This window comes from Zonotrichia albicollis (genome assembly GCF_047830755.1).
Source record: "Zonotrichia albicollis isolate bZonAlb1 chromosome Z unlocalized genomic scaffold, bZonAlb1.hap1 SUPER_Z_unloc_1, whole genome shotgun sequence".
Classification (NCBI taxonomy): Eukaryota; Metazoa; Chordata; class Aves; order Passeriformes; family Passerellidae; genus Zonotrichia; species Zonotrichia albicollis.
In genome coordinates this window covers 494,729-514,221 of record NW_027428339.1, presented here as the reverse complement: position 1 = coordinate 514,221, position 19,493 = coordinate 494,729, and the positions used below count along the sequence as shown (strand labels likewise).

Genomic DNA, 19,493 nt, shown 5'->3' with positions numbered 1-19,493 from the left:
TTGATGCTGCCTGCAAGTGGCTTTGAAGGCTGGGAGCAGGGTGCCAGCAGGTTCTGCCTGCAGGGCAGAGGGGGAGGCCGGGGCTCCCTCCCACAGGCGCTGCAGATGTGGAGGCTGTCGCTGTGGTAACACACCCCCAGGGATCCTGCTCACGTCCCGCCTGCAGCGACAAGCACGGGACACAGCACTTCTCGGTAGCTCTTAAAATAAGCCTGCTATGACTGAATTGCTGCAGCCAGACCTTAGAGATTACTAACTGCCTAAATGCCACAACATGGAAGTGTCCCCGCTCCATTCCTGGACTACTGCAATTACTAAATGATCAATCTTTAAAAAAAACCCAACAAACCAAATTCCCAACCTGCTCTCCTCCACCTGATACTTTAAACCTATCTCCAATTCCCAGCAAAAACCCTGGAGCTCACAATGCTGCACTCTAAAATGTGAGCAGATCTTACTGTACCTGAACTAAAATTCTGTGCAAGGAAGAAATAATACTGAAACATATCCACATTACAGCACTGAGGAATCTCTGTCAAGGTGAACATAGCCCAGCAGCTTACTGCACGTGAAAGCTGCCAAAGTTACTAATTAGCTGACAGAATGAGGAAGAGTAGTTGATGCATGAACCAACGCAGTAACGCCAGCCCTGAGATCTGCTGAAGAGTTCCATGGTGCACATGGTCTTGTGAGCCAGAGGCCTTTCTGAAGCACATGAACCCTTCTTTTGCCAGAGAAGCCTGAGTTTACATAGATTACCTTAAACCTTCCTTCTTAACGTATTCAACACCCAAACCCAGGTAACAAACACTTCAGTTACACAAAACCATACAGCAATGCTACAGTAGAGGGCAAAGTAATTTAGCCTACCAGATACTTCAGCAAAAAATAATGATCTGCAAATAACTGCAGTGTAGGGAAAAAACAAACCCCTGAGGCTTTGATTTAGAAAGCATACCACAAGTCAAAGAGAGCGGTAACAACTACCTAGGTTTAGGCATGTCTTTTAATCCCACCCATTTCACTTAGATTGAAATGTTAATTTATATCTGTTGAACTTTTAAAGTGCTTTCCTGGACCTAGGCCAAAGGACATGAGTGCTGTTTGCACTGAAGAACCAGAGTATTTCATTCTAAACACTAATAATTAAAACAGAGCACTTCCTAAAGACAGTGCTGCAGTGAGAAAATGCCTTTCCATCACCATTCTCTTTTTAAAGAGGGTTCAGAAAGATAAAGTTTTCCTCTACACACTCTACTGCCACACGCAGACTTTTGTCATACAATTTGGACAAGTCTGAGTGATTTAGGTCACTCAGAGAACTCTGTTAAAGGCATTTGCAAGTTTAATATAAGTGTGCAAAAGGGTGATGAGGTTGAATGGCAGGGCTCACTCTGGTAGCTGCTACATGGATGATGCACACGAGGAAAATCCATCTAGAATCAATGTAGAATGATTTACACAGGCACCACGAATGCCAAAGGCCAAGAGAGGCCCTGCTGCTGAGTCACAGGGCTCGGAGCTGGGCAGGGGTTTATGCCTGAAGAATTTGGCACCACCTAACTGCTGACTATTTAACATTTGTGAAATGATTCCATTCCTATAAGCGCAGCAGGAATTTAATTCTAGATCTAAGATGGCAATATCCATACTATACTGCCCAGAGAGGATTTAAATCAATTCACACACACACAAGTACATACATGCATATACAAATATGTCCAAGGGTACCTATTAAAGATCAAACACCTTTGCACCTCTCAAGAGGCAAGGGTTGAGCTTCGAGGAGCAAGGCTATCAAGCCCAGGCCCAGATCTGTATATGTTGAGCTGAAGCTCGTGATTCAGATTTCCCCTTTTCTGTTAAGGAAAACCTTTCCTCACATGTTTTGTTTCAATAAAGTTTTGGGCTCGTTAAGGCTGGAAGGCGTAGAAGAATGTAGCAACTACATATGCACACAGTACATAATTTTATGGACAACAATTTATTACCCAGTAAGAAAAAATAATAAGCTTTTATACAAATTAGGAAACTGACAAAGTATTAACTAAGCAGCACACTCCTAGAGCATGTCTCAAGCTACAATCTGATTTAGAAGTCAACTGCACAGAATAGTTATTGCAGGTAGATCTCATTCATTAATAGCTATGATGCTACTTAACATCCTGCAGAAGGAAAACAGAAATTCAAGCTCATGTACAGATTACTTCAAGCATGGCTGTCATCCTGGAAATAGCTATATCCATGTACCTATATCCACCTTTCAGCACAGAGCAACCTAAAGATCACCAGATTTAGTTAAAGAAACATTAACATTCCCATCTCAAAAGTTTTATGGCCACACCAGCACATTGCCAGGCCACCAGATCGCAGCACTCTCCACTGCAGATTGAAACTGGCTAGTCTGCCTCAATAGCATTCACTTATCTTGTTTTTATGATGAGGATCTTAATGAATGCAATTCTTCCTCTCAATATTACCAGTACAGGAAAAGCTACTACCCCTGTCTGAAAACTCCCTTTGATTTTAGTTTCCTTACACCCCAATGCTTTTTGCATTTTCAAGACTTTCAATAACCTAATAAACATCACTTTTCTCGTGATTCTTGTTTTCGCCCTCAGCATGTCTGTGAGACTGACCATACAATACCTTGCTTGCTGAGCAGGCACTTGCCCTCATCTTTCCAGTTAGTGTTCTTCCAGAACATGAAGAATCAGGTATCAGATCAGCAAAAACCTTAAGAGTGTTATGTAAAAGAAAAATCAAAATAGAAACAATCCACCACAGTACAATTCTGTGACTTTGCTCCCTCTGAAAATCAAAGGTTCTCTTAAAATCAAAAGTGATGTCAATTTGTTGGTTCTTCAGGTTTTGGGTTTCTTGTACAGATCTTAGCCCTCTCAGATGCTGCCAGACACTGGACATGTGGCAATCAGAGAGGGGAATGCAGTCAGAGCTGCTTTCTGGCTGCATCCCAGGCACTGCAACATCAGTGACCAATCCTAACACACAATGGCCAAAGAACAGCATAGGAAACCTGGAGCAGTTCAGATTTTTCTCTGTACCAAACAACAAATAGTAGGTGAAAAAAACATTAGAAAGAATGCATTTTTCATTCCTAAATCTATTGGTCCAGTTTTGTCTCTTACGGTATTAAAAATTTTCATCACAGTCTCATTCACAGCACCTACTCTAGACTCTCCAAGGGCCTTGTCCAGAAGTCTCCAAACTCCAGAAGATGGAGAGGCAGTGTGGGAGCCCCTCTGTTCAAGGATGCCACTCTGGTCTTTCCAAACACATCCCAGCTATTGCTGTTCAGAGAAGCTCAGGCTGTCAGAGAGGAAGAACTCCAGTTCAAGAGTATCATCAGTGGTCTCTACTGGTACATTCTGCTTTTCCACAGTGGGTGAGTAATGCTGTACTTTGTGTCTTGGAGCCAACACCCTGGCAGTTCCATTGCAGGAACATGCCTCTGGATGTGTGATGCTGTTTGAGCAAGCACAGTGTGGATGGTAAACACCTGGAGAGGAACTGGGTTGGCAGTGACTAGGGATGTAGTATTCAGCTGCCTCTGGACTCGATTCTGCTGGATTATGAAAAGGATCACCAGGCATGCAGCATGTCTGGAGACAGTTCTTGGGTTTGAATCCAGGTTGAAGCCCTAATTTAGCAATAAGGGGCTTCCCAACATTAATCTCCTTTCTTTCGTCCATTGTATCTTCTATTCCTGAATACTCATAGTGCAAACAAACAGTGAAGATTAAATGTTCCTGTAAAAGCAGAAAGAAGGGGAGAGAAAAAGTTATACTTCCTCTGCAAATAAACACTACAGGAAACACTGAAGGAGGCTCCAGTCTCCTGGAGAAGCAGAGTGACCTCTTTAGGAGCCAGAGACACAATGGGCAGGCCTTGTTTCCTGAGGTGCTCTTTTGGCCACTGCTTGTTCACTGAACAGTCTGTACTTCCAGAAGCACTTGTGTTACCTCAACAGCCAAAAGCCCCGAAGCAGAGATGCCAGGCTGTGTCTGGCACAGATGCTCCTGACACAAACATACAGACACTTAGCAGTGCCCCAGTCTGCTGAAGAGAACCTTTCAAAAACTGTGCGCCCAGGAGCACAACACAACACAAGATACACAACACTTTCATCTCCTACTAATGACTGTGTAAGAGGCAGCTCTGCTTCAGCACATGTTCCTCCTAAAAAGCACAGGAACACCCTCAGAGCATGCAATAGGTGATCTGCACAAAAACAACCATCTTGGCCAAGTACAGCATGGGCCTGGAAAATACAAAGGGCCTTGCACACTGGCTTCAGGATTGCATATGCATTAATTCCCTGCCTTTTACTTTTCAGCTGAAATTAAAGTCACTGAACTGTGTTATTATCCATTCTTTCCCTGCAAAGAACTTATCACAGTAGCGATACACAGCTGCCTCAACAGAACTGCAAAGCAACATAAACAGTGTCAATTACCTGGGCAAACTCATAATGAACAGTATATACTAACCCTTAGCTTTTGCAGTGAACTCAGCCTGGTGTAGAGGCAGTGTTTGGGAAGATCCTTTGATACTAAATAGCTTCCAGTTTCCTCAGGAGTTCCTTTATTGGCCTCTTTAGGATCTACATCCAAGTCCTAAGAAAAAAAATAACTTAATTGATGATATAGAATTTGTAGATCATAAAATAGTATTTCTTTCAGTTTGATAAGTTAAAGCACTTTAGATCCATTTTATTATACAAGATGCAACTTGATATGGGTGGAGCAGAAAATTTTCAACTTCAGCGGAGCGAGATCATGAGACAGCAGCAGGAAGCACTTACAAGTGGGAAGTCTGTGATGTGGGCTCTGCAAGCTGTGATTTCAGGGGGCTTCTTAATTATCTGTGTATAGATTATCATGACATTGGAGAACTCTGCTGCAAACCCCAGCTGAATCTGAACACCACACTGGAATTCAAGGGACATACTTTCTGGAAGCTCTGCCAATGAATAAAACATTGTTACAGCCTAAATATAAATTTAGCATATGCATTTTTCTTTTTCAATCATTTAACAAACAAGAATTAAATGCTTGGGCTCAAATAAACATCTGCATCTCTGAGAGAGCCTTCCTATATGACAAGTGGTCTTAGAAGTGCCATCCCTGACCCTCTGCCCCAACAGTCAAAGAAATTTGAAGATGTACTCCAACAGGTTTAGGTGAAAAAGGTAAAAACAGGTCTTAAACCCCACTGGCCTTCTTAAAAGGCTAGGAAACCTGGAACTCATCTCAGTCTTATTTTAGTTTTCTTAGTTGTCTGCATTGGAAACTTCTTTTCATCATGCACATTTACTATACAGTTCACCTGGCTATTTTAGGTGTTGACTTTAGAATGAGAGCAGTGACATCTTACAAATGTCACTGCTGGACAAGCAGTTCTGGGAGACTGTCCCAGGAGACAGACAACCCATAAGTCTCCCCTCCAGGGTCTGAGTGGTCTTAAATATACTGAATATACGTAATTCTACATATCACCTTGTTCATTACTATCTCATGTAAGGGTAAGCCCCAACCCAAAAACTTCCAACTGAACATAGTAATGAAAATGTAGCTATAGCCTTGCACTTGTTCCATTTCCACTCAGCAGTGCCTGCCCTCCCTCCCCCATCACGGGGTCATCTGAAAGCAGGCTGTACTGTACCATGAGCCTTGGCCCACTGCAGGTTCCGTGCCAGGCACTCTGCAGAAGATGTGCTTTGCTGAACAGGATCAGTTAATGCCCTTTTCTCTGACAAGCTGCTGCGGATCTCCAGGGCTTGCTTGCCTTTGGTAAGGGGACACTTGCCCATATCTAAAAACAAGATGCAGAGAGGTTCTTTTAAAATCAATGCTGCTGCAATTCCAACTGAATCAGGTACTTTCCTGCAATGTGTGGTTACTGTGGTTATGGCAGAGCCAGCACATCCATCAAGAGCTGCAGTTTTACAGGCACTCCTTGCTCAGCTCTTCCTTCCCTGAAGGCCAAAGCAGCTCTGCAGAGCCCCAAGGGGTTGCATGCAGCCTGGCCAACATTGTCGCGTTCCTCAGAGCCAGTCCAAGCAGCATCACAGCTCTGACTGGGTAAGGTCCTAATTAGAGTGGCTAATTTCAAGAATGTGAGTAATTCCATTGGAGGAGATTACTGTGAAGAACTGGGGGCAAGGGGAGTATTTTAGGTTTAGATACAAGGGTCCAATATTGATTATTTAACAGCATCACTAATGACCTATGTGTCAGGAGAGAGAACAAAACCTGGAAAGTTTGCAGATGATTAAAAACTGAGAGGAGTGGCTGATCCCCCACAAGACTGTACTGCTCTTGGGAGGGTCCTGGACAGGCTGTGGAATTGAGCAGAGAGGAATGTCATCAAGTCCAGTAACAGGGAACACCAAGTTCTGCTCCCAAGCAGGAAAAAATCCCTTGCAGAGGCCCAGGAAGGGCCCTGACTCACTGGGACACAGATCTGCAGGAAAGGACCTGCTTGGGGACCTAGTGGTCACCAAGCTGACCATGAGCCAGCACTGCACTCTTGTGGCACAGGCACAGCAAGAACCACGGAGCCAGCAGGCTACAGCCTTTCCCGTTTCCTTACAGCAATGGGAACATTGCTCTGGCACTGTCTGCACAGAACCTGTGTGCTCCCTGGCACCCAGCACCTGGGAATACTCCCAGTGCTTGTCATGCTGCCTGACCAGTCAAACTTTCCCTGCACTGCTGAACAGAACACAGAGCTCTGCGACCTGCAGCTGCCCCAGGCTGCTGCACCCACACACACCAGTCCGACACTGTCCTGTGCTTGGAGCAGGTGTCTGCACAGAAGCAGTATGCTTTCCCTCCACACTTTTCACTTTAGTGCTTCTCCATCAAAAATACAATCACTGAGCCAGGCAAATTCACACAGTGCACTGCTCTTTTTACTGCACTTAGAGAACAAATCATTATCATTGCTATAGCACCCTGAGGCAAGTAGGATTATGTTAATTGTTTAAATGAACATGCAAACGACTGGACTACCACAAGCAGCTGGCACCACAGACAGAAGAGCAGTTTTGTGGATGGACAATTCAAAGCTCCACGCTGAAAGATACTCAGAACAAATAAGGTTCACTGAAGAGGAAAGTATAAAACTGAGCACTATTAAAGAGGCTGAGCATCAGGAATGTTGTTCATATGCTGGCCAGTATCACCTGGTATCTGAACAAAGCACAACAAGAAAGATTTAATTTGTGTAACACATTCACCATGAGAGGAAAGACACAGAAGCAAAGTTGTTTTCAGTAACGCAGACTGAGGACACAGTGCAGTAAGCTGGAGTTCACCTTCTGCAACCTCATCAAGCAGAACAGTGACCTTCTTGTCTTCTAACAAACGGTCCTTCAGGAACTTCATGAAGATTCCATTGGCCAACCCCAGCTGCTGAATTTCATAAGCTTCTGCTCCCTGGCACCTGTGAGATCATCAGCATTGGTCAAGGAAAAAACACTGAAAAACCTGCAGGATTAAGAGTAAATTTATACTGGGAATGGGGAAAGAAACCCTACAATTTGAAAATCAGGCTGTGTCCAAGGCCAACCTGCTCTTCATGTTCCCTTGCAAGCAGCTGATGGAAGTTTCTCTTAAAAATGACACCACAGACTAGACCTGTTCATCAAACTGCTCATATGAGGAGTTGAAATTTCTTATTGACAATTTTAGTAAAGCTCCTGACTACTTCTATTCAGCAGTTTTTGCACTTGAAAAGTGACCAAGGTTACTGGCCCATAGCACAATTCTGAAAAAGAACAGCTATACAATCTCAGTCATTTCTGTGGCACAGAAGAATAACTTCCTTACGTTGCATATCCAAAAACAATGTTGGCTGTAACCTTCAGAGCATCCAAGATAAGAATCGTGTCATCATACTCATTTCTGTAATAAATGGAAACACAAGAAAATAAAATAGTAATTTGAGAACTCATAATGGCAACAAAATCAAAACACAAAACAGAGAGAGTTCAGAACCAGTAATTTGTTTCACTCCTCCAAGTCTGTAATGAATCCTGACTGCTCAAATACAAAAGCCAGCACCATCAACACTCTGCCTGAGGGCAGTGCAAAGACAGAGCCACCAGGCATTACCCGGAGAAGGGCATGCTGTACTAACCAGTCTGGCTGCAATCTCTGCAAAACACAGTTCTGATATCCACCCATTTTAGGTTATTTCAAAAATGCCATGTTTTTTAAAATTTCTCTTTTCCCCGCCAAACATGGCGCTGTTAGTACAAAGCTTACGTAGATGGATTTTCTATTTGGACAGCAGATTGTGAAGCTGAATTGGGTCATGGGCATTTCATTAGCAAAGAAGTTTGGAGGCTGCACAGATACTGAAGTGCCAGCAACTTTCTGTTATGAAACATTCCTCAGAGACCAATTGCCAGAAGTGCTGACTGAAGAGCTGATTTCAAGTGCAAGTTTAATTGATCACAGTAGTTTCTCAACATGGAATGAACACAGTACTTTGTGTAGAAAAAATTGGTTTTAACCTCTAAATAAAGATACAACATCCTCAGTATAGAAGCAAAATCCATGGCTCTCAGGATTTCTAAAATAAGCACTTCACTTGAGCCCTTCTGCTAAGTTAACATGCCTTTGATCGCAGGGCTTTCCTTCCTCCCTGTAATGAAGAATATGGATAATAATCCCAGGGGAAAGGGTCCTGTTTCTTCTCTAAGATGCCAAATTTTACTTTTATCTGATCAGTCTGTTTATAATGTCTAAAAAACAGCAGCAGAAAAGAAATAAATGTCATTGAAATCAGGAGGCAGGTATGTACCCATGGGGACAAAGTGTAACCACCAGGTTCACATCTCTATCCAAAGCCGTGGGCAGCAGTCTGGGTGAATCCGACTGATGCTAAAAGCACTCGGGTGCAGGCTGTGAATGCCCAGAACCAGGGACTTTGCAGTACAGTGAATTTTCAGCCTGATGTGCAGGAGGCCCAGCGTTCTGTGAGGAGCCCAGAGAGCAGAGGCCAGCGCGCTCCCGGGTGCAGGGGGTACCTTTTGCGACACATGTCCAGCAGGAACACGTTGAGCCCCGTCCGCTTCTCCTGCATGCGCCGCAGGATGTTCTGCACGCACAGGCAGTTGGCTGAGCGGTACGGGTTCGGGGCATCCACAGGGACCATGAAACTGTTCCCGTAGTTTTCGTAGCCATGGCCAGCATAGTACAACAAACCTGAGTTCAAAACAGGTGCCATAGTGAGCAGGGCAGCAGAGACTTCTGTCCATTTCAAAAGGGGTCAAAACCGTCATGCACAGCGCTGACTGTAGGCCAGGGAGCTCACTGAAGCCACTCCGAGCCACAATTACATCAACTCCGCAATACACCAACGCAATAAATTAAAAGAAGCACAAAAATCACACATGCAATAGAATCAGTTAGACATTTGCATAAACACACAAAGTTAAATACTCTTAAAATGCTCTAATAGCTATAACCTCTAACAGAGACAGCCTGTTATGTGTAATTCACAGACAGGAACAAGGAGATGTGCCAACCATAAAACATCTTCTCCACATGTGCAATTACTAAGCTCTGAGCAGCACTAAGTCTGCAGCTTATAGACAGAAAAAAAAATAATGCTGAAGAGTTTGGTAGGACTCCAGAGGACATCCCCATTACCGACTACCAACAGCTCATGTTCAGTTGATTGCAGCTATATCTCCTAGTCACAGACTCATGACTCTTCTGGGTCTACTAAACAAACTCTTTGCATGCTTATCTACCCAGAAATTATTATCCTGCCATCATGTCCCTCATGTGTCACTGCACAACAGTCTACAACATTTTAAGATTTAGAATCTTCAATAAAACAAGAAAGTTTTTCTCAACCCCGAGAAAGGGAACTGCAAGCTAGGACTTAGATATTCCTTATATGAATAAAAATGTCCAATATTAAAGTCATTTAAATTTGCATGAAGATTAGATGATCTTAGAATCAATAATCTCTACTGCCATAAAATGCAGTTACCAGAGGCTTGTATGATTTAATTGAATTTTCCTATTGCCTATTCCCAGTGCTGGTTTTCCTTAATGACGCAAATTCCACCTTCTAAAAAGAATTTTTATTTACCTAGTCAAAGCAGTCTGTGGGTCAGATCTGCAATTAGAGTACAGTGCTCAGCTGAATAAAAGTTAACAGAAATCTGACAATTTATGCTGGTTGGAGATACCATATTCTTATGTTATTATTCTTACTAACATTTGCTGAAACATTTAAGTCACTACAACACTGGCAGATTCTGATAGAACCCAAAATAAGCCTCACCCTAACATACTAGCTGATGGAGGCAGGCATGCTAGATGTTTTCACCTTTTCAGTACACATCGCTACAAGAAATGAAAATATGAGGGCTACCTGAGCCTGGCGAGCTTCAAGAGAGCTAAAAATGGTATAAAGTGCAACTGCATAACCTTGTGTCTAGGCCCTAGGCTAAAAAGAAAGTCTTCATGTCATTTCCAGGACTTATATCAGGGTTATATTTAAGATTCTCTGTATCTGAGCATATATTCTGTAAGTAATTGGAGTGACTGACCACATTCCTTTTCTATCCTTGGCAGATGATTGTGCTACGTGCCAAGTACCTGCAACAGCTAACACGTTGAGCTCAAGATCAGAAATAAACCTGCACATACCTGGGGTAAGTGGAGTAAACATATTTGGAGGGCCTCAACAGAGACACACACAACAATTTTAAGTAGGCTCAAGTTCCTCAGAGACATCAGCATTTAACTGATATCTGCCTCCCTCCCTCCCTCAGTCTCCCTCTCTTTTAAAAAGAAAGCAGCCTAAATATCTTTAGCCTTTCAAACACATGGGTCAGTGCTTTTACCCTGTGTGGAATACAATGTTAATTGCAACCTACATTTAGAACAGCACAGACTGAGACAGCAGAGGAGACAGTCCTCGTCATTTGTTTACTACTCCTGCTCTTAAGGACCAGCATCTGAAATGCCACTTTCCTGGCAGCAAGCCAGAATTACACAACCTAGTAAGCATCAGGTTTATATGTAGCAGGGACTAAGCAGCAGTAGTCATTATGCCTCTTCTATTTGAAGCTATGCCCACTAGAAAAGGCAATAAATCGTTACCTATTTGTGCTCTGACAGCATCTTTTATAGGCTTTAAGCCATTCATAGCCACTGTGCAGAAAAAACAAAGTAATCCTTTAAACAGAAGTAGTTATTGCCACACACCACTGAAAACTGTTCTGCTTACCTTTTGTATCAACTGGCTGGAAAAGTATAACTGCAAAAATATGCCATGTAAGAGTTTTCATATGGTGCTGCTGAGAAATTAATTAAAGCCTTTCAGTACTTTATTTGCTACATTCATGTCCACAATTAGGGAGAAAAATTGAGAAGGTGCAAAAATCTCAAAGCTCACCCAAATAGATAAGGCTATCTATTTCCTAGGCAATAATAAAAGCAAACTGCTCTCAAAAGCCTCATGCTCCTGCCAGACTGAGGCTTCGTGTCAGGCAGGTTTTGGCTCAGATATAAATGCCCAAATGTCAGAGCAGGCAGTTCTGCACAGAGAGAGCATCAGGTAACACATCCGTAAAAAAAATCATGCTAAGAAATAAGCTGACCTTGTGTTCCAAAAAGGGATCAAATAATGTTTTCTCAAATGGATTTTTACTACAGGAATTCTGCAATCCAATAAATAGGGACCTGGGAAAATATTTTGCTCTCGGTCCTAAATAATTTCTGGAGTTTTCTATACAATCTTAGCAAATACAGTCTTAGAAAAATGACAAAATAATGGCAGTCAGCAGAAAACATGAGCACTTCTCTTACACTCCAAACCAGATCACTCTTGGCCTTTTCCATGCAAGGCTTTTGCTCCATACACCAATTCCATCATGCTCCCCCCCACATCTGTCTCGTGCTTTGCGGCCCAGAATCAAATCTAAGCGAGCAAAGTACTATCAAACAAAATAAAAGCCTGCAGTGCAGTTTTAGGTGTGGTTAAAGAATGAAGTTCAAACATCTGATCTGTTGTAAAAGTAAAGGAACCAACAGCATTTTAACCAAAGTCAGAGGATATGCTGACTTTAATTTAACTTATTCTTCCCGTTCTACATACATGATATTTACCCTGAAGGTTGTTTAGCTGAGGCAAATACCACATGTTTGCTACTGGATACAAAATGGACCTACTTCAGAAGGGATGCACGTGTCCTTACCGTAAACTCCTTCGTCCAGGAGAAGTAAAAATTCATCCACTGCGTTTCGCATCTCAGGCTCAGTAAGATCCAGCAAAGATACAACTTTGAAATCCAGCTGCCTTAGCAAACTGGTCAATTCATAGACATCTACCATTGGAGCCTTGAGCTGGGGATGATTCCAGTAGCTCATGTTTCCTATTAACAGAGCCACCTTGTCTGTGGCTGCCAAGACACAGAGAGGAAAAAAAAAAAAAAAAAAAGGCACATTTATATATTCCATGGATACAACACCTTTAAATTTAAAGTTTTCCAAAGTGAAAAGGGTATCAATCTCACTTCAGGCACAGTTTACTGTGTTACACAGTTTCTCACACTTGGCACAGTTTACTCCTGAAAGGGCAAGCAAGCATTCCAAAAGGACTACACAAATATCCACACATCTCCCTCCCTGGAGCTCTCTATTTGCCCCATGGGTCTTGCACTGGCAGTGTCAGTAGCAGCAAAATCTGCATCCTAGATGCCAAATGCATACAGTCATTTCAATACAAAACTACTTACCCACAGGTCTGTGACTTGATTCTTCTTGTGGGTCTGTTTGAAATAGAAGAAAAGAGCAGCGTGTCGGTGACTACAGAAAATGAACTGCATCTTCCCCACAGCCACAGTCTAGTAGCACTGCTTTCTCTAACACTTTGCTAGTTTATTGCAGGAAAAAGCCCTCTCTGTTTTTGGTGGGGTTTGGGGGTGTTTTGTTGGTATTGTTGTTTTTGTTTAGATGATTTCCTTCACCCTCTTCCAGCAAACAATCCTGACTGGATGTGAATAGCTAATTCTATAGATTAAGAAAGAATAGATGCTGAATCTCACAAACTGCACATTGGCATTTTCAGAGACATCTGACCAGTTCATCCTCTCCAAACAAAATGCAACATGCCAGGTGGGAGACGCTTAGCAGGGATTCCCATCTGAGTGTGAAAATTCTTTTATTCTGTACTTCACAGAGGGGTGGCAAAGCCAGTGCTGTGCCAAGAGAAACAGTAAGCAGTGTGCCAAAGCGGCTCACCTGGATAACACGACACTGTATGACAGAGAAGCCCTTCAGTGCTTGAAACTGAGGCTGGGCAAACATAAACATATTTGATATCTAACCCAGGAAACTATCTTTGGGAGTTGAGGCTTTGGGAAAACTGTATGAGGGATAATCCCCTCTGGAGCTGCACTTCTACACTAACCACCTAACAGGCTTCAGATCACATTGGCTGACTCCAACATGACTGGAAGAAATATGCCACTCAACAGGAGTGATAGCCAGACACCTCAGATCTTTTTCACTTTTATTATCTGAGAAAGTAGCAATGTGCTAAAACTGGGAGCCCCAAGAAACCCCAGACAAGAAAGATAATTCCCTTTGTATCTGTGCATGTACATGTGCAGCCTTGGGCTATTTTATAAACAGCACCCCTATGATTCTCTATATGCTTCAAGTTCAATCTCTTGGAACTAGAAAGCTGTGCTGCTGTTAAGGTGATACCAGCTGCTATTCAATTCTCAGTTACAGGTACATCCAAATACTGTAAAGTTCATACTGCAACCCAGCAAGCCTTCAGTGTAACATAAAATGAAGATGCCAAGTTAAAGTTTTTCAAAACTTATAACTTACCTGATTCCTGAGGATCACTTAAATCTTCTGTGAAGGAAAACACCAATAAAATAATAGTTTAAACAAGAAGCAGAAACCCCATTTTATTAGTAAAAACATAAGTGCCATGCTATTATTAAACAAAGCTGAACACAGAAAACAAACTACATTTCTGAAATACTTTTGGCTTTGCATTTGTGCAAATCAAACCTTTTGTGCTTATTCCACACAGAGAAGAGAAAATTCTACAGCAATACATTAAGCTGTGCTAGACACAGCATTGCAGTAAATGTAAAAACAAAGGGGGGGACAGTTAGGACACCTCAATCCCACAGGCATGCAAGTAGGCTGAGGGAAAAAGGAACAAGGTATCAGAATCTGAAGGACAGATGCTTGAAGGGCTGAAAAAAAAGCAACATCCTGAGCAAAAAATCTGATTTTGGGAAGCCATGTGTATTCAGAAAGACTTCAGACACAATCTTCAAACATCCTAAGTTACCAGGGGTTTCACCTCTTTATTCTGAGAACACTGGAAAGCAGGGAAAAGAAAATGAACATCTCTGAAGCAGCAGTGCTCTCTGGGAGCAGCCCTGCACCACTGTACCCAATCCCCGGTGCTGCAGATGCTGCAGACTCTGACATGCTCAGCAGCCAACGGAGGGATGGCACCAACATTCCAGTCACAAGGCACTTCTCCTCTCTGTTGCAACAATGCAAAGGAGAATAAAAATCATCCTAAGGAAGTTGCTACAAACACTTCTGCAGACATGGAGCTGGCATTGGAACTAGCTCTAGCCAGCTCTCCAAGATCACCCAGGCTCCTGAATATCTCCGGATTTTCTTGCTAGGATGTTGCCTCCTGAACCTCACCAGAGAAATCTCCAGATCACTTGAATACCACAAAAGAAGGAAGTAGCCTGTTTTTTCTCCTGTGAGATCCAGATCACGGTGTCCAGGCAAAGAAGAGAGAAGCACATGCAGAAGGACTGTTGCATCCTCCATCACTGTTTTAAACCCAGGTTTGCCTGAAAACCCACATATGCCTTTCAGCAACACACTCAACAACCTGTCACTCCCATCACCAATTTTTAAAACTACAATTAGAGGTTTACCTTACCTTCTGTGCACTCCACTGCTACAGCTTTCCTTCCTTGTGTTTTAAGGAGGGGAAAAAATTGGAAGATGAGCTCTCAGTTATGAGAGTTAGCACACGAGGTGGAAGACAAAGGGCACTGTCAAGCTGCTGTGCAATGTGGCTCACTTTACAGCAGTGTAAATTTGCATTGGCCATAACACTGTACAGTAATGATTCCTGAAACCCAGGAGTACTACACTAGGGTATTGCTTAGGTGAGGAAGTCCTCTTCAGTTCACTGCAAATACATGGCACTGAAATTCATTCATTCTACTTGAAATGAACAATCATTCATTCATTCTACTTGAAATGAACAATCATTCATTCTACTTGAAATGAACAATCAATCTCACCTCTCCTGATTGCTGAAGGACTCCAAATAACAGAGTTCATATCCCAAGCAAGGGTTAAAGTGGTTTTTAGTTGTCAAAAAGCATAAATCAGCTAGCAATCTGCTAACAAGCCACATACATGCTGGCAGGGCCAAAAAGGGACAGCAGTTGTGTGCTGGTTACCATAAAACCCCAAAACTCTAAAATGCCATTTGCTGGATGCAAGCACAGGTGCTTTAACAAATGGATAAACTAAAAATACAGAAGGCATGTGCTTGTCTTAATACTGAAAGCTTCAAAAATAAATTTTAGTGATGTGGAAGAAATGGACAAAGGAGCTGACCTGTATGAAACAGAAGAACTCCTTACCTATAATGACTTGTACTTTGTTGCTGTCTTCGTCCTCCCGGTCATTGAACACATGACACCAGTACGTTCCTTGATGTCCCACATCCACGTATGTTACCTATGCAAGCATCACCACAATCATCCCAACAGACCTCCAAGAAATACCTGCATCAGGTATTTATGCCTTGCATCTAAGCCCCACAGGCAAAAAAGGGTTAAAAAACTAAAAGCAGCACTTCATCAGAAGTTACCAAGGTTCTGGAGAAATTCTTTTCTTCAAGGGAACTTTCTATAGTAAGCTCAAAGTGGTTAACATTCACTCCCAGGTGTGACCCATTGCAGTAACTTACTGTGTAGACATTTTTGCTCCCATTTGCCAAAGGAAATCCATTTCTGAACCATTGGTAATGAGGAATTGGGTTTCCAACAGCTCCACATTCTAGTACCAAAGCATCCCCCACTGTCAGGTTTTGTGGCTGAGGCTGATTACAAATGCACAACTTGTTTTCAGGCAAACCTGTTAAGAGCCCTTAAAAAAAGGAAAAGGAAGTAACAAGAAAAGGAAGTGTGAGACAACCTAAGCACAGCAACAGGGACCCTGTGCCTGGAGAAAGCAGGAAGGCATTTGAGAAGGTGTTTGTGCCACTCACCGTGAGGCGGATCCTGAGGCTCACAAACCTCAAGGCGCGCCCACCGACTGAACGTGAAAGAAGATTCACTGTTCACGCGGCAGGTGTAAAAGCCAGAGTCCTTTACACTCACTGGACTCAAAACCAGCTCTGGAGAATTACCATGGGGAACCTGCATCACAGGTGAACCAAAAGTCCTTCAATTTCAATTGGTTTAACCTTAACCAGGATCAAGCATTATAATATTTATTTCCAAGTCCTTAACACCATCTTCAACTCCTTCGCTTACTGGTAGGCTGAGACAACTGAACCTACAGCTTCCTTTCTGCCCCAGTCCACATACACAGCCCCCAGGAATGAAGTGGTGTGAACGCAAGGAATCGCAGTTTTGATTTAGTACATTTGTAGGATCATCCATCATTTCTTAAACTTTATGAGTTTTATGAATATTTACAGCAATCTTCTCTCATTGTGAATAAGAGTCTTAAAAAAAGGACAATCCAAAATCATTATGTTTTATTTTCACTATTTAAAAACGCTGCATTCTCTATGAACTCTTACCTCTCTTTCCTGCTTGAACCACTGGTATTGCACAAATGGGTGTCCTGTTGCCCAGCAGCACAGCTTGACAACCTGACCAGAGAGCACTGCTTGGGAGTCTGGCTGCACAACGATCCTTACACCTTTAAGACACAATTTACACATAGGAAAGTTATGAAGAAATACAAGCCCATAATTTATATTTGCATTTAAATTGCCCTTGGAGCACAGAACATTTTTGCCATTAAATATACTTGAAAATAATTCGTTTGTACTGTGTATATACACAGCTCCAATTAGTTATATTACTTTAGGACATTCAAAATTGTCTTCCACTACACAAAATCCATACTCAAACTGATCAGTACTCAATGAAGCTCATAAAAGGTTTAAAGTATATTATTAATGCATTTTAGTTTTAAAGGAAATTATGTGTCTCATGGTATCACAGATCCCTTTTTGGAAAGATATTCTCAGTTTTAAATGTTTGCTCACTCCCAACAATTTCTTTGAGCTGTTCAGATTAAGGCCCAGCCTGAGGGAGTCAAAGCAGTCAGAGTTTAAGTCCAACAGAGCACATTTTCCTGCTATTCCTTATGCACTCTTGTGAGCTGAATCTTTGGTTTCAGCTTTAAGCCTCTGCCTCCTGCAGAACACAGGGCTGGGGTTTTTTCTGCAAGGTCAAATTTTCTACTGCAAAGCTTAACTGCCAGGAGAGCAACTCTGACACCTCTTTGATATGACACAGTTATTTTCTCAACCTAAACCATTCCAGATCTTGCTACAGGATGGTCCCAAAACCAAATCCACTGGAGACCAAACCCTAGTCAGCAAACTGAATGACAACACCCAGCCAAGTCCAAGTCTGCTACAAGACTGCACGAAAGCTTGGCTCACATTTAACCTCAGAATCAGATCAGCCAATAACCTCAGCAATCATCTGCATCCCAGCCACCAGAATGCAAGCACTAAAGATGATTTTGGTTACTGTAGAGGGCTACCTTGAGTGTTGCCAGTCTAAAATCCAGGGCTGCAGTGAAAGCACAGCCCAGAACTGACCTGAATGGCTGAGACACCGGAGAGCCTCTGTGTGCTCCAGGGCCTGCAGGGACTCGGCCAGCTCCAGCACAGTGCAGCCCCGATCCCCCAGCAGCTTCAGGAGGCTCCAGCTGGGACTGCCTTCTGGCTCCAGCACCTGCAGGGAGCACTGCTCCAAGTCCAGAGGGCTGTGAATATGGCACAGAGACACGGCACACACCTTCTCAGTACCTTTTTCTCAGAAAGGACCTGGGTAAGCAATCACTTGGAGATAAAGAAAAGTATTTTTAAAAATAGAGATGGGAAATTCCTAGCTGATTCGGACATATTTGCAGCATTTCTTTCAAGTTTCAGGATTTCAGAGGTTATTCAGTGACACCTCCACAGACAGAAACTGGTATTAGTGAGCTCGATGGTAAAAGAGATGCATGTACCTCATAATTCTCAGCAAATGTACTTCTATTTTTCACTTTTAAAGTGTCAGCAGAAAAAGTAGTACAGCACCTTTCATTTCCATGAGCCTAATTCAGAAGCCGTAGAGAGTGAGTCAGACTCTTAACTTCAAAGAACAGGAAGACTGATTGTAAAGTTGCTGTAAACAAGTGACTGCTGGAGCCCAGCCTAACACACCGACTGTACAGTGCAGTTAAACTGTGTCTGAACTTTATAGATTCAACTTTGGTGTCGTTGTCATCACGCACATTCAATCACAGCCAATTCAATCAACACAAAGAAATAATGACAGCTACCTAAAGAGAATACAAGGTTACGTATGTCCACTAAAAAGATTCATCAACGTTTCCTTCCTTAAATCACAGTGCCATGCAAGCCTAGGGGCGAGATAACTTCAGGATGTGGTGATACCGTCACTTACCAAGCGGACTTTCAGTGTTTTAGGGGATTAGAGAGACAAACACGCACCGCCGCCCGCGCCCCGCCGCGCGCGCTCACCTCAGCCGCACCGTGCCGCGGCTCCCCGCGCGCTGCGCCAGCTCCCGCCAGCCCTTGCCGGGCGCCGCGCGGTCCAGCAGCTCGCTGAGCCTGCGGAGCAGCGGCCCGGCCAGACGGCTGAGGGGCAGCGGCCCCGCCGCGCCGCGCTCCATGGCTGCTCGCCGGGGCGGTGCCGCCGCCCGGAAGGAAGCACCGCGTGGGGAGTGCGGGCAGCGCGGGACGGGGCGGTGAGCGGGATCCGGCTGAGGGGAGAGCGGGCACCGCGCCCTGAGGGAGCCCAGCCCTGAGGAGGGCACCGCGCCCTGAGGGAACCCGGCCCTGAGGGGGCACCGCGCCCTGAGGGAGCCCGGCCCTGAGGAGGGCACCGCGCCCTGAGGGAACCCGGCCCTGAGGAGGGCACCGCGCCCTGAGGGGGCACCGCCCCCTGAGGGAGCCCGGCCCTGAGGGAGCCTGGCCCTGAGGGGGGCACCGCGCCCTGAGGGAGCCCGGCCCTGAGGAGGGCACCGCGCCCTGAGGGGGCACCGCCCCCTGAGGGAGCCCGGCCCTGAGGGAGCCTGGCCCTGAGGGGGGCACCGCGCCCTGAGGGGGCACCGCGCCCTGAGGGGGGCACCGTGCCCTGAGGGAGCCCAGCCCTGAGGGGGGCACCG

At 44.0% G+C, this 19,493-nt stretch overlaps 1 protein-coding gene across 6 annotated transcripts; it reads right to left on the bottom strand.

The window, feature by feature from the left end:
- Positions 1 to 1,962: 1,962 nt before the first annotated feature.
- LOC102061301 (mucosa-associated lymphoid tissue lymphoma translocation protein 1 homolog) lies at positions 1,963 to 19,188 on the bottom strand. 6 transcript variants are annotated; one of them, XM_074533768.1, is made up of 18 exons: positions 18,847 to 19,188; positions 17,917 to 18,083; positions 16,879 to 17,000; positions 16,339 to 16,489; positions 16,039 to 16,205; positions 15,710 to 15,806; positions 14,992 to 15,024; positions 13,896 to 13,922; positions 12,794 to 12,826; positions 12,254 to 12,457; positions 11,284 to 11,313; positions 9,062 to 9,239; positions 7,857 to 7,931; positions 7,265 to 7,470; positions 5,686 to 5,835; positions 4,826 to 4,983; positions 4,512 to 4,637; positions 1,963 to 3,770 (listed from the first exon to the last, which is right to left on the bottom strand). In XM_074533768.1, the coding sequence occupies exons 1-18, from the start codon at positions 18,996 to 18,998 to the stop codon at positions 3,306 to 3,308; spliced, it is 2,541 nt and encodes an 846-aa protein (XP_074389869.1). In that variant the 5' UTR covers positions 18,999 to 19,188; the 3' UTR covers positions 1,963 to 3,305. The 6 variants fall into 6 exon arrangements, with proteins under 6 accessions (XP_074389869.1, XP_074389868.1, XP_074389872.1 ...); XM_074533767.1 differs by having other exon boundaries at positions 1,964 to 3,770; positions 16,039 to 16,217; positions 18,847 to 19,185; XM_074533771.1 differs by having other exon boundaries at positions 1,964 to 3,770; positions 7,343 to 7,470; positions 16,039 to 16,217; positions 18,847 to 19,182.
- Positions 19,189 to 19,493: the final 305 nt, after the last annotated feature.